Here is a 14,202-nt window from a genome sequence, read left to right on the forward strand (position 1 = left end):
GGCGGACCGAAAAATAAAACAATAAAAAAAAAAATAAAAACGGTAAACAAAAATGTATAATAACCCTAGAGTTTATCTATCTCAACTTTATAAGGCGGAGCAGAGAACACACAAAAAGAGAAAAAGAGGTCAAATTCAGATTGGTACCACTACTAGCTTCTTTACTCGGATCCGAATCTCCAGATATCATCCACATGGGTCTCAAAAAAAAAAAAAAACCTTCGACTTTTTCTAAATGCATGTTCAGCTTCAAATGTCAAGATAACTATCGGCGGACATTTGAAAACGACGGCGTAAAAGCCCTCACAGGTTTCGCTTCGGAGAGAAAGCAGCTCGATCGCTGACTTTCCAAGATATTCTGCACCTTGCGTTTTAGACTCTTCTCTCTGTACACGAAACGAGATGTCGTGGATCAAACTTTGCGACAAACAAAAGTATAGGTCACAAAATAATTTAACTATCGAAACACGCTCCCATCTGAAAGCTCGAATTAGTTAGGATTAGGCACGCAAACACAACAAAATAGACAGTAAAAAACGAGAAAGAAAAATCGAAATACAAGATTTTATGTCGGTTCACCCTTAAACTATGATTACATCCAAGCCAATAAAAAATTTCACTATAATTAGCACCTCCTACTTCTCTGTTATAACTTTGAATTACAAGAGAGTGATTATATATATGCAACGGTAGCTATTAATGAGCCAAAGACCAGTCTACCAATAAAATACAAATTCAAATTATAAGAACCCTATAGCGTCTCGGGGGCGCCGCCCACTTATATGCCCACCGGGCAGCCTCCTACAATCTTGTGCTTGGGAATATGAACCACACCGTAACACAATTTCTAGAACATGTAAGCAATCTTACAAAAATCTCATGTGGTAAGTATCCGAACGTGGGGTCCCAATTTCCATTTTCGCATGCATCCAAAGCTTCGTTCTTAGGCTAAACAGTCCGATCTACACGAGAATCGAGGAGGGATGTTAGAGCATTTAAGTATATGATCGCGTATCGACAAACTTCGCCGGCAGTACTCGCGTAAAACGTCAACCGTGTATAGTCTAATGCCGAGCGAAGAATCACGGGGAGCTCGAGAGCAACCCCCACCGGGTGCAATCACTCCCGGACTGCAATGGAAATACCTCGCGAGCTCTATTCGAAGTATGTTTGTTAACCTTCAAACGACGGCGTTAGCAAGAGCTGAACTTCCCCGGCGTCGAGAACCCGCCGGCACTGATCTGTCGAAGTGGGCGGGTTTAGGGGCGGTTCTTTCGTGTTTTGGACGGGAAGGAGAAGAGACGACAGAGAAGACTTAAAAGTCAAAAAAGGTTCAGTATGAACTGCGAGAGGGAGAGGGAGATTTGGTAGAAAGCCCACGAGTTTCGACCTACCGAGCACGTTGTCATCAAACCCCAACTCCCTCTCAACTCTCGAGGCCTCGTGCCTGGTTTTTTGGATAATAAAACGTGGAAGTTGGGTAATTTTTTATTTCAAACATATTTGTTGTTGGCTCATATGATAATATTGTTATTTCAAAATATGGTTAGAAACATAAGTTTCTAATTTTTTTTCTCTTCTTTAAGAATTGCATTGGGCTCGAGCCGGGCCCGAACCGTACTACTTTGTTTCATTCCTTAGGGACAAATGCGAGCAAAGTACCCAATGGGCAAGAATAGACACGCCGTGAATCCATCTGAATCCACTGATGGGTCATCGACCCGATGAGGGGGCGGGATAAATGGCATTTGATTACCGATCACGTGGGGCCACCACGTAGAGTTCCCGAAGGCTCGGGCAGTCGGGTGTGGCGAGCCGAGACCGGGCTATACCGAAGCGCGCTCGTGCTCGCGCGCACACATTCTCTCTCCCGTTCCGGGGTTTCGCACCATGTGTATTGGGTTTGATGGGCCTTCTCTGAGCCAGCCTTTTGGGTCTCCTCTCTGGTATCTTCTTCCACTGCTGTTGCAAAGACGGCCCAAAGGCCACTTTCAAAAACTTCCCACGAAGGATCCGTCGTCAACCCCGAGTTTTTTCCGGGCACCAAATTGTCACCGTCGCAGCGTCGCTGCCACTTTCGGTGCCCTCGTGCTCGGAGCCGGGGAGACCATACGTGTCTGAGCTCTGAAGAAAGCACGCAGTCGTTCCGAAGAGAATGGCCGGCAAAGCAAGTACGACGACGCCCTCGACGTACTCGCCGTCGCCGAATCAGAGGAAGCGGCCGCCGCTCTTCAAGGACGGCGACCTCGACTGGGTCCGGCCTGATGGCCGCGGATTTCACCAGTGCAGGCCCGCTTGTAAGCCTACATGAACCCCTCCGCGTCGTCCTGGTTTTGAATTTCCTGGCTTCGCTGAAACGCTGTGGTGCTTTTCTTTTTCTGTTCTTTTATGCAGTTGCTGTTTGCTATTGTCACATGGGTTTGTTTTATTCTGTTGATTTTGATGGGGGAGCGCTGGTTTGATTTGTGTAAGCATGTGGAATCTGGTTTAAAGCTCAATGCTGCTGTAATGACCCGCTGCGAAGGGCCGATGAGGTAGAGGTAGAGCAGAGAGAGGGAGAAACAGAGGGAGAGGGAAGATGAGAAGAAAGAAACTAGGGAGGAGAAACAGAAAGGAGAGATGGGTTTACATATTTGCGTTGAACAATGATTTGAATACGTGGATCATAATGATATGCTCTGACGTCGAGGTAGCCTTCGTGTGAGTTGTCTTGGGCTTTTTTCATAGCTCTGAGCTTCACCTCAGCCGACACACCGGACTCAATCACAGTATCCCCAAATGAATTGGACCATGATCCTGTCTCACTCGACAAATTGTCGGAAATACTCTTTTTGGTAGATCCTTTTAAGCTCAATCATAGAATTGCCAAATGAATCGGACATGGATGAAATAAGAGATCTCAAGTCCAGCTTAAAGAACCCTTGAGCCTCCCGTCGCATTAATCATTATAGGAATAGGAAATTTGTCTTTAAAAATCAATTCATCTAATCCTTGAAAATTTGCATAGTACGCCTAATCTGTTTTAAATTGAGATAGGATTCTAGTCTAATTTATTCGAGAATTATATCGAATATTATCTAATTTATTTGATATTAAGAAGGGCCTAGACAACACGCACGGACCCTAGTTAGTGAATGGCTCAGGTAAGAAGTGTATAGCACTGCAATTAGGCCCATGAGAAACAAAGTTTGCCTATTACTATACCTCCTTTTCATGAGATGGTTGTAAAAGAATACAGTTCATGGCAATGGATTTATCTGGGTAATTGACAAAGAGTCTATTTAGAGTCTTCTCTCATTTTTGGTTCCATCACTAATTTCTGTTTTCTCCTCTTTATAGCCTTCATTTGCCCTTTAGGTTCTAACTCATATGGTCATGCCTCCATCTCCTCCTCTGCTGAGATTTTGTTAAATTGCTTAGATTGCATTTCTGACTGGGGAAGCATGGCACCTGCAACAAATGCTAGATCCCTTTTTGGTTCAAAATTGGTCGTTTTCTGGCTAGTTTGGCTATTTGCTGTACTTTTTTTGCTGAACTGATGATTGACAGTGAATTTGAACTGTGGGAACTGTATCTAGGTTTAAATGCAGGGTAATGAAGATGGGGATTTTATATAAGTGGTTCATTTTTCTTGTTCATGGCTAGAAGCCTTACTCTCACAATTTTTCTTATTCTAATGCTCAGGAATTGGTCATTTGTTGTATATTTTCCACAGTTGTTTCAGTTCATCTTTGAGTCCACTTGTGAAGCTAGACTCAGAGTATTTCTCAGGTCACCCGTGATTCAGTTCTGACATGAGGAATTAAATCTCGTTGAACTTTTCTTTATGGTTTCTACTCCCTCAGTCTGCTGCAACTTATTGAACTCGTCTAGCTTGGGGCTAATTTTCAGATCTCGCAGTTTAACTTCTGGAAATGTATCTCATGAGATTTTTTAACTTGCAGTTTTCAGAACCGGCGCAGTTAATGCTGCTGCTGGATCTGCTTACGCTGAATTTGGCAATACCAAAGTCATAGTGTCAGTGTAAGTTATATTTCAACTTAAAGCAATGTATATTTGGAAATCTTCAAGATGTTGATAAGATTAAATGCTGATGGCTGAATCTACTAAAAGGACTTGCATTTGACCTTATTCTTCCCTATGTGCCTTCTGCTGCATGTTTTTTGCACTCTTTTTATCCAGTCATTCATACAATGCTGGTGCATCTTTTGATCGGGTGCACTGTATGGATTTATGGCGGGAGCATGATACACCTGATAACTATGACGTCACACCTGATAACAATGATGTCGTTCAGGTTATGACAGTCAAAGAAAAAAGAAGGCTATATTTTGTTTATTATAATAGAGGCACACTCTCGGCTGCAGGGACATTGATGAAAAGTTGCATTTCAAGTAAGATAACTCCTGGAGTTGCCTTGAATGTTGCCTTGTGATTCAAGGGAATGCTGCAATTCCACATTCCGAAAGATAATAAAGAATCGTATTTTGCGGCTAACTCATGGTTCTTGCTAGTTGATTGAACTATATACTACTTTGTCATGTGGGTTATGACATCCTTTTATCCTCTATCTCTGGTGACATCTTTTGTCCCTTTTCTTTTTATTGTTTTCTTAGAATCTTGTCAATCCTTGGACTCTTAATGGAATGAGAACTTGACATCTGTGTTGGTCTTGTTTCAGATTTGGCCCCAGAGAAAGTAAAAAGGCAATGATGTACAGTGACATCGGCCGATTGAACTGTAATGTCAGTTATACAACTTTTGCCAGTGCAGTTAGGGGACAGGTTGATATTATCACGTGCACAAATTTTTTCTAATTCCTTCACACCCTCGATATCTCGTATCTAATTACTGAGAAGTTTTATTAGGTTTCGGATCAGAAAGAGTCCTCGTCGATGCTTCATAAAGCTTTGGAGGGTGCAATTAGGTTGGAAACTTTTCCGAAGACAACTGTTGATGTCTTTGCACTGGTTTTGGAATCTGGCGGGAGTGAGTTATCTTTTCCTGTCAATTGAATGCTAATAAAAGAACTGGAACAAAGGAAGACATGAGTATCGGAAACTTCGTTTGCATTCTCATGCATATATTGTGGCTTATACCACATCACTGCTTGCAACTCTATCCTGACCATTTTTCCTTTGTTTCTAGGTGATTTCCCTGTGGTAATATCTTGTGCTAGTCTTGCCTTGGCAGATGCTGGAATTATGCTGTATGATCTTGTAGCTGCTGTTTCTGTGGTATGCATCTTATTAGTTGATAAATGCATTGCCTTGCTGAAGGTTTTCACTTCAAACGTAATGCATAATACTTGCGGGTTGGAAACCAGTGCTTATAAACAAAATCGGGAGACTGCATAAAGGAGCTTCAACTAATAAATGCTTTCTGATTGTTAAATATATCAAGAGCAGGATATGGGGTCAGGTCTATGACAATTTGAATCGTTTCATGTTCAATTCCCCATCCATCGCTTCATTGAATTATGGGCTGATAAGGAAAATTTAACTTTGACGAGCAGCACCTAGGTACATGAAAACCTTAGGTTCCTTTAGTTTATTTGGATACTCTTTTTCCCATTTGATCTTATTAATTATCATGTATTTGGGTTGTTTTTTAATTAGCGTGAAGTATCCTAGGATGTAGTCATTATTGAATAAATGACATGATCTCTTTTTGTTCCTCAGCAGATTTTTCACAACATTAGCTTATTTACTTCTCCCCTTGTTGCTTTCTCTGCTGTGTTTGTTTCATGGCCAGTCTTGTTTGGGTCCAAATCTTGTCATCGATCCTATATCAGAAGAAGAAAGCTACCAAGACGGAAGTCTGGTGATCACTTGCATGCCTTCTCGTTACGAAGTCACCCAGCTAACCATCACCGGCGAATGGTCAAGTGCAAGGATAAATGAGGTAAGAGAGTCTTGTGTTGGACATATTAGTCAAACCCTGAAGATTTTATGCCCCAAGGGTATAAAATCTTCAGGAATTGCCTTTTCAATTAGTCTACCCCGGTAGTGAAAAAATTGACACTAGGATAAATGAGGTAGCTTGTTTTTGAATTGAATGGGCATTTATTTATACATGAAAGAAAAAACTAACATTTCCAAATTCCTCTTCGAGCCATTTCCTATAGATGAAACCAGTCAAAACGAAACGGGAAGCACATAAATCCACAAAAGCTTATAAGAACTTCTAGGCAAGGTAGAGTTTATTACCACATTACTCGGCTGCTTTTGTTAGCTACTTTCGGCCTGGTTTATTGGACAGCTTGTACATATTAGCAGCTGCTCTTGTTTGTTATTGTTGACATGTAGCGACAATTGATTGCAAAGAGTATGCAAGCAAGCATATGTTTACGTAAAATCTATATCATTCAGGTATCCAGTTTCCTGCATCGGCAAACATGATAAGGATTTCAAACATGAACTTTTATCTTCGGTCCCTCAAAATATTCTTTCGATTTGGAGTCTTGCTTGTACTAATGCAGTATTCTCTTTACCCCAACTTTAGCATTTACGATTTTCGTATAAATTCCGTCTTGTTGTGGCGACTGTGGAAATGGAAAGTCATTTAAGCACTGGCCTTGCATTTACAACAGGCTATGCAGCTTTGCCTTGATGCCTGCTCGAAGCTTGGGAAGGTCATGAGATCATGCCTGAAAGAAGCTGCTTCCGCATCCGAGGAGCCTTGAACCCCGTCTTCGTCTTTTACCCTTGGCTGTTCCGCATTCTTTTTTGGTTGTTTATGTCCGCATGATTTCGCAGAGATTGCAAGCCGGGTCGTTGCATATATTCTTCTTCAAGACAAGAAAATGTCGGGATGCTAACATCTTTCGATAGAAAATTCCGGTCAGGCCACCGGAGCATGCATGTGATTTCCCTGTTCCCTGGCTTCCCAGTTCTTGAGCTATGTCTGGAACCTAGGACACAATTCTTTTGCCATTAATAGTACAACGAGAGCACATCTTCATCTTCATCTTCAGATGGTAGCTTCTACAGGAGGTTGTATCAACTTTTACTTTTTGGTTTTTTCACCTCGGTTAGGCATTTTGATCTTTTTTTAAATCCTAAACATTTGGAACTTTCGCAATATGCAAGTGGTGACATCTAGGTTTATATTATTGTACATTTAAGTACTCGTTTGGAGCTGACCCGCGCAACGTATAACGTATTAATTATTTGAGATTCGACGCCAGATGATAATTTTGCATGTGCGCATGTGGGGAGGGATGGATATACTTAATACATATCAGGAAAAAAAAATAAGAAGATGATGCTATATGACATATGGTCCAACAACTAAATCGAAGAAGAGTCTAGCAAACGCACTAAATTATGCTTTTAACATGTTGTTTTGGAAAGACACATGATGCATAAATAAATAAATAAATAAACTTTATTTTCCAAGAATATAACATCATTGCGATAAAAAGATGCAGTGCAGCCGCCCTTCGGAGGCTCAAATGCCAGCTAACAAAGGGATCCAATTCCTCCTTTGAAAGCTATGTAGACCCCTTAATTTATCAAGAGTGACACCCAAAAAAAAATATATATATACACACACACACAACAAAAGGAAACTTTCGAAAATGATTAGCAATTTTTCCCCTCAGCGAAAGGACGAGAAGGCGGGTTCGGCGGTCCGTCCTCCTCGAGTTTCGCTGCATTGGGGTTCATAGCTATTTTGAATGTCCTGTTTGAGTCTTAACCGACGTCCAAAATGATGAGCTTGTCACATAGGCACTACCAACTGCCAAGGTGCAAGCGCATGTAGAAAGCCGAAAGCTCGTCCTGGCCCAAGAGTCTTTGATACATGAAAATAACTAAATTCTTCTTTCTCTCTCGCGCTCGAGCTCGCAAGTGTCATGGTAAACCTTACCTAGGTCAAGCGAGGGCCGGCATTGGTCTCGTCGGTTCACAGCCGATATCAAGCGGCCACCCCCACTCTCTCTCTCTCTCTATGTTTTTTTTTTCCTTTTTGTTTTACACTTTTTTATTTTTTTCTTTGATTTTTGTGATAGTGAATTTTTTCATGATTTTTCTCTTCCAAGTTTCCAAATTTACAGTTGAGTTGGCGCAACGTCAGCATTACATGGCCGCCACATCAGCCCTAACTTGCCACATCAACTGCTCCATAGAAACTTTCAGGGTTTGATTCGATGCTTGAGATTATTTTATTTCTTTCTTTCTTTCTTCTTCTTCTTCTTCTTCTTCTTCTTCTTCTTTTATCAATTTTTTTTTTTTTTTGCTTGTTCAGGTTGGAACAATTCTTTTAGTTCCCACATGAATGAGATTCTTCGAAACCTCGTACAAAGAAAAAAAACGAAAAAAAAAAGAAATCCTGCCGGATAGGAAGAGTATATTAATCTAAACATTTTCTTTGTGGAATCAAAGTCCTCAAAGCCCTTAAACATATAAAAAAAAATCGGATTTTGTATGTGCGAAATAAATGCACGGTATGAATGACGAGCTAACAACATGTTGTGGGCCACAAATTATTAAAGGAGTAGACCCCACAATAATTTCTAATTATTAGTTATTTATTTCTTTTTTGTGTGATCCGGAACAAGCCGCTAATTTCTAAATGAAAAAATTCCACCAAAAAAAAAAAAAAAGAATCTCGTAATGAAATTACGAATAGTGTTAATACCATTTCTCAAAGGACTTTGCTAGCATAACGGTCTTTGAATGGTTATGAGAATAACGGTAACTTGTGAGCCACAAATTCTTAAAAGAGTGGATTTCGTAACAATTTTTAAGTAATTATTATTCATTTTTTACGGCCAAAAGAGACTGTTAGTATTACAGTGACCCAAAGATTGTTATATAATTAATTCATTTTCTTTGAAAACATTTAAAAAAAGGTTTTTTTTTTTCAAGATTCAAGGTGAAATAAACAAGTACCATGGAGGGTGGGAGCGGGACAGATACATTCGATTTGCCAACGCCTGCACACACGTTTGACTTTTGCTTTCTGGGCTATGGATGTCTGGACAGTTCATCAAGCTCAACAAGAGCTTGTAAAATGGAGTTTTCTTTTCTATTGCTTTCGTTATCGTTCCTGCGGAAGCAAGCAAGCCATGATCATGAAACGATTTTGACATAACCTTGTTGTTAAATTATAGCCACCATCACCACTCTTGCAGGTTTCAACTGCAGCTGCAGTCATTTTGCGTTGGTTCTTCTCCTGAACTTTGCTGCTTGAGCCCTGCATTCCACAAGCAATCATGTCATCAATGGGTTTTGGCGGCACGAGCATAAGGTCGAGGTCCGGAAGGTAATCCCTCTCTCTCGATCGAGTTTCTGGGCAAGTTTACACTGGCCTGTGTTCAAACGTCTGATCATAGTTGACAGATGATCGTGCAATTCTGAGGTTTTTCCTCTGTCATGTACCTCCGACCATTGATGCACATTACCTGCTTGTTTGGGGGTGTGTGCGTGGGAAACACGAATTTTTCATGTTTGGAAACAATTGCTCACACTGAAGTGAAAATACAGAGTAGGAGATGAATCCCTCCGGGTAGAACTCCAAAGGACGGAGAGAGACAGAATGACCGGCCGGACATCGAAAGAGGATGTCCCGATCCTTAGCTCGGCCCTGAAGGATACCAGCCACGAGACCGGAAAATCCTTGAGATCCAAAGTCCTGCACCGAGTATTCTCGGAGGACTACGAGAGGGCGAAGAATTACATCTTCGATCCAAGAGGCCGAACCATTCACAGATGGAACAGGATTTTCTTGACGGCATGCGTGGTCTCTCTGTTTGTTGACCCGCTTTTCCTTTTCGTGCCGTCGCTCGACAGCGAAAATTACTGCATAGGAGATGCGTCTACAGCCAAGGTCATCCTGACGACCATAAGGTCGGTGCTCGATGCCTTCTACGCAGCGCAGATTATCGTTCGGTTTAGGACGGCTTATGTCGCACCCTCTTCTCGGGTGTTTGGGAGGGGAGAACTGGTCATAGACTCGAAAAGGATCGCGACAAGATACTTTTCTAGAGGCTTCTACATCGACCTCTTTGCTGCTATTCCTCTTCCTCAGGTACTATCAGTATGTCGAAGTATAGCAGTTAATTACGATGTAAGTAATAGCTGGAATTGATTTGTCGTAGAATTTTAATTCTAGGTGTTAATTTGGGCGATAATTCCTGGTCTTGGGGGTTCAATCACGATACAAACGAAAAACGTGCTCCTCTTCATCATCTTCATCCAGCACGTGCCAAGGATTCTTCTTCTACTTCCACTGCGGTCGGAAATTATTAACGCTAGCGGTGCGCTAACAGAGAGAGCATGGGCCGGGGCTGCATTCAACTTGTTGATCTACATGTTGTACGCGCACGTAAGTCTCAAGAAAATCCTTTTTTCCTTCGATTGAACTTGTGAGAAAAATAGGACTTGCTCCTTTTCTACTTGTAGTCTTCGTCCTGATTAGGCTGCATGAAAGAGCGATCTGACAGATTGCAGGAGCTTGCTGGTACCTTAATTTTGTTCTGAGACAAGAGTTTTGCTGGGAAGTCATCTGTGATCAAGAACCTTCATGCCGGTACGATTTCTTCGACTGTCGCCATGTGCAATACCCCGGTAGGTCCAGCTGGCATGATTCAACCAACGCAACAGCTCTGTGCAATCCAAATAGTGCCAGTACACCGGTTCAATGGGGTATATACAAAACTGTTCTGGGCACTTCTCTCGCGGGCTGCGAGTTCTTCAGCAAGTACTTCTTCTGTTACTGGTGGGGTCTGAACAACTTGAGGTATGTGCACGGTGTCCATACCAATATGAACTCTCGTTGTGAACCAGCTGATTGGTGTATGTCAATTTGCACATGAACTTAGCTTCAAGAAATTGGTTGTCTTATATATAGTGCAATTTGAGATGCTCCATGCCTCTGATTCCTGTGAATGGTTCTGTCTTTCACCACTGACAAGGCGCTATTCTGATCCGTGTGAACAGTGATATAGGCCAAAACCTTCTTCCAGGCACTTACGTCGGTGAACTACTCTTCGTAAACATCTTTGCCACTCACGGACTACTTTTGTTTGCACTGCTCATTGGCAATATGCAAGTAAGCTCTATCAACACTTTTCTTCATGTCTTCCCTTTTTTGTTTAATAAGCAACGTCATGTATGGATTCTGGCAGCCTCCATTTATCTAATTGTATTTTACCTCTGAAAGCCAATCAAAGCATTTTGAGCTCAATCCATGCCTGCCTTATCTCAATGATACTGCCTTCATCACTTGCAACCATAGATCAACGGCGGTATCATTTTCACACAGTTTGTGAAGTTCCTGGTTTCTAAGAATCAAGAATACTCTGTAATCTAATGATACCATAATCTATGATCGTGATAAAATATGCTTTTACCTTTAATTGGCAGCGATACCTCCACTCCGCGACCATTCGATTCGACCAATGGATGATCAAGAGGACAGATACAGAGCAATGGATGCATCATAGACATCTACCACCAGAGCTGAGACAATCTGTTCGGATGTATGACCAGTATAAGTGGGCAACAACGCGAGGTGTCGATGAAGAAGCCCTTGTCAGAGACCTTCCGATGGACCTACGCAGAGAGATCAAGCGGCATCTTTGCTTTGATCTAGTTCGACGTGTAAGCATGCTAATCATATCCACTGTTTATCTGCCCTGTTGTGAAGAACTTTCTGTAGTTTGATCCTTAAAAGGCTTGTTGCAAGTGAAAATTAATTTGTGTAGAAGATTTGGAAGAGCCTAGGGATTTTTCTCTCCTTGAGAATTGACTCTTCTTTATCTATAACTGAATTAAACAGGTGCCGCTATTCAATCAAATGGATGAGAGGACGCTGGATGCAATATGCGAGAGGCTGAAGCCTGTTTTGTGCACACAAAATATGTACTTAGTACGCGAAGGCGATCCAACCGAAGACATGTTCTTCATAATCCGGGGCCACCTCGAATCCTGGACAACCAACGACAGCAGCGCAGGATTCCTCAACTCGTGCCGTCTGGGCCCCGGCGACTTCTGTGGTGAAGAACTGCTAACATGGGCCCTGGACCCGCGCCAAGGCATGATCTTACCCACGTCCACGCGCACTGTCAAGGCGTTGAAAGAAGTGGAAGCATTCTCTCTCGCGGCCAATGACTTAAAGTTTGTGGCATTGCAATTCAGAAGGCTTCATAGCAAAGAACTGAGGCACAAGTTCAGGTTCTACTCGCACCAGTGGCGCACATGGGCTGCGTGCTTCATTCAATCCAAGTGGCGCCGTCATAAGAAGTTGAAGGAGGAGGCTAAACTAGACAAGGGTGGCGCGAGAGGTAAATCGAATTCTTCGAGGTCGTTCTGGGACATGTACGCGAGGGAGCTGATAGAGAGCACCCGAAGAGATCAGAATAATCAAGTGGAGTCGGGTTCAGATGCTGTGAACAAGGTTGAAAAGCCAGTGGACCTGGATTTCTCTGCGGACTATTAAGACAGCGCATCGAAGCCTTGCACTTTCCTGTGTATATCTTGATCAGAGAACTAAGGTGTGCTTCAATTTTAGTATATTGGTGTATCATTATAGTGATGGATTGTTATTGATGTGGAACAACATTATGGAGTATATTAGATCAGCAAGAGTGCAAGGCAGAACAGTTCCAACATGGAACAACAATCCACGGTAGACCAACATTATCGTTCCTGATTGGAAATGCAAACGTTCTAGTTTTGCATCTCATCTCATGGTGGTGTATAGTCTCCTGGTTGTGATTACTTCAATCTATACTTGGCCGGAATGGAAACCAATCTTCATGTTGGCCATGAAAGAAGAACATAATTCACTACATGTTACAAACTTATTTGCTCAAAGGACATGATCTGGTAGCCCAACTCTTTAGTCCTCGCTGAAAAGAAAAAAAAAGGAAATTAATGTTAGAAAATGTATCGAAGTTTGAGCCTATAAGCGAAAGCCGGAATTAACTTAGGAGATTTTCTATTTGGGATGTCTAGCATTTTCCAATGGACATCAGAATTTGGAAGTTAAGAAGAAAATCCAAATTGTACCGAGTCCCGGAACAAAACAAGGATATCAATTCTCCTAATTGGAGTTGTATTCCTAGTTTGGGTCCTGTATAGATTTTGGTTGGTTTTTCCCCCTTTACTGAGCAAAGGAGCCTTTGACCATAACAATCAATTGTGAGACGTACTAGTGCATTACTTCCCGAAGAAATTGCGAGTACTTTGAAACCAGTAATTCTTGCAGTAAGACTTATGAATTCCTTTGTGAATTAAAATATTATTTCGCTAGAAATTGTGAGTGCTTGATAGCGTGTGGGTTAACGCTTGTATTGGAAGGCCGAAAGTCATTGAGAGTGTCCGAGTGATTCACGTGCAATTATAATCTCTGCCTATCACTTGATCTATAGTGAAATCTATGCTGCTCTCCTTGTGAAATATCACACCAACTGAACCACATAAATTTGCTATCCAATTTATTTCCTTATTTAGTTTATTTTTAGTGTTTGATCCTTTTTTTTCCTCAACAATTATTATCAGAGCTAGGATTGGATCGGTTAAAGCAAATCGATGGTGGCATGTGGAGAAAAAGTGAGAAATCGATAAAATTGATGGGAAGCATTTTGATTTTGAAAGATGCATACTAAGGATTTATTTTTTCTCGGAGAAATCATACACTTACTCCCGTCTGAGGAGAAACTAGAATCGATGAAGCAATCTGATTGAGATTTGCTAGCTAGATAGGTATTGGTGTTTCGAATGACGTCAGCTCGTCTTGTTGCATTTAGTATTGTGAAAGACAAGAATACTGGGGGACTAGTGAATGCCTATAAGAAAAGCCTTTTGCGATAAATAAGGTCTACTTGATGAATCATAGGTGTGTCGGTTGCTAAATATATGAATGAATTCAACATACCAATTAGTCAATGGAGTTCGATTGAGATTGATTTTGACAAAGAGTTACGTGCTTTGATCTATCATCTTTATTGCTTGATAATTGAAATACTACTGTAACTTCTGTTGGTAATTCTTTCGGGTGAAATAACTTGACGTTTGATAAGGTTTGCGATTTAATTCTAAGTGAAGACATCCATAAGAGAGAATATGTTAAACCCATGTCTGCTCGTGTTAGCAAGAGTGTTGCGAGCCTGAATAAACGTAGTCGGTCTAGGAATAGTGGTGATGTATATTGAAATTGTAGCAAGAGGGGACATCTTAGCAGAAATTACCT

General features: G+C 41.5%; 2 protein-coding genes across 3 annotated transcripts; both read left to right on the forward strand.

Annotated features, from left to right (window-relative positions):
• The first annotated feature begins 2,023 nt into the window (after positions 1–2,023).
• On the forward strand, positions 2,024–6,924 carry LOC115738178 (exosome complex component RRP41-like). Of its 2 annotated transcripts, XM_048283328.1 has the most exons (8): positions 2,024–2,297; positions 3,945–4,023; positions 4,682–4,784; positions 4,869–4,989; positions 5,149–5,237; positions 5,755–5,904; positions 6,128–6,195; positions 6,593–6,924. In XM_048283328.1, exons 1-7 carry the CDS (start codon positions 2,156–2,158, stop codon positions 6,188–6,190), a joined length of 747 nt encoding a protein of 248 aa, XP_048139285.1. In that variant the 5' UTR covers positions 2,024–2,155; the 3' UTR covers positions 6,191–6,195; positions 6,593–6,924. The 2 variants fall into 2 exon arrangements, with proteins under 2 accessions (XP_048139285.1, XP_030526573.1); XM_030670713.2 differs by lacking the exon at positions 6,128–6,195 and having other exon boundaries at positions 2,026–2,297.
• A 1,977-nt stretch (positions 6,925–8,901) lies between these two features.
• LOC115738176 (protein CNGC15b-like) lies at positions 8,902–12,744 on the forward strand. The gene is made up of 8 exons (XM_030670711.1): positions 8,902–8,998; positions 9,140–9,270; positions 9,492–10,035; positions 10,120–10,332; positions 10,451–10,746; positions 10,947–11,058; positions 11,373–11,609; positions 11,788–12,744. Exons 2-8 carry the CDS (start codon positions 9,221–9,223, stop codon positions 12,445–12,447), a joined length of 2,112 nt encoding a protein of 703 aa, XP_030526571.1. The 5' UTR covers positions 8,902–8,998; positions 9,140–9,220; the 3' UTR covers positions 12,448–12,744.
• Positions 12,745–14,202: the final 1,458 nt, after the last annotated feature.

Source organism: Rhodamnia argentea, chromosome 8 (genome assembly GCF_020921035.1).
Source record: "Rhodamnia argentea isolate NSW1041297 chromosome 8, ASM2092103v1, whole genome shotgun sequence".
NCBI lineage: Eukaryota > Viridiplantae > Streptophyta > Magnoliopsida > Myrtales > Myrtaceae > Rhodamnia > Rhodamnia argentea.

Coding starts and splice junctions, on each gene's coding strand:
- LOC115738178 (XM_030670713.2), top strand. CDS start 2,156: ATGGCCGGCAAAGCAAGTACGACGACGCCCTCGACGTACTCGCCGTCG. Junction 2,298..3,944: donor TCACCAGTGCAGGCCCGCTT/GTAAGCCTACAT, acceptor TTTAACTTGCAG/TTTTCAGAACCGGCGCAGTT. Junction 4,024..4,681: donor ACCAAAGTCATAGTGTCAGT/GTAAGTTATATT, acceptor GTCTTGTTTCAG/ATTTGGCCCCAGAGAAAGTA.
- LOC115738176 (XM_030670711.1), top strand. CDS start 9,221: ATGTCATCAATGGGTTTTGGCGGCACGAGCATAAGGTCGAGGTCCGGA. Junction 10,333..10,450: donor TCTACATGTTGTACGCGCAC/GTAAGTCTCAAG, acceptor GCGATCTGACAG/ATTGCAGGAGCTTGCTGGTA. Junction 10,747..10,946: donor TGGGGTCTGAACAACTTGAG/GTATGTGCACGG, acceptor CCGTGTGAACAG/TGATATAGGCCAAAACCTTC.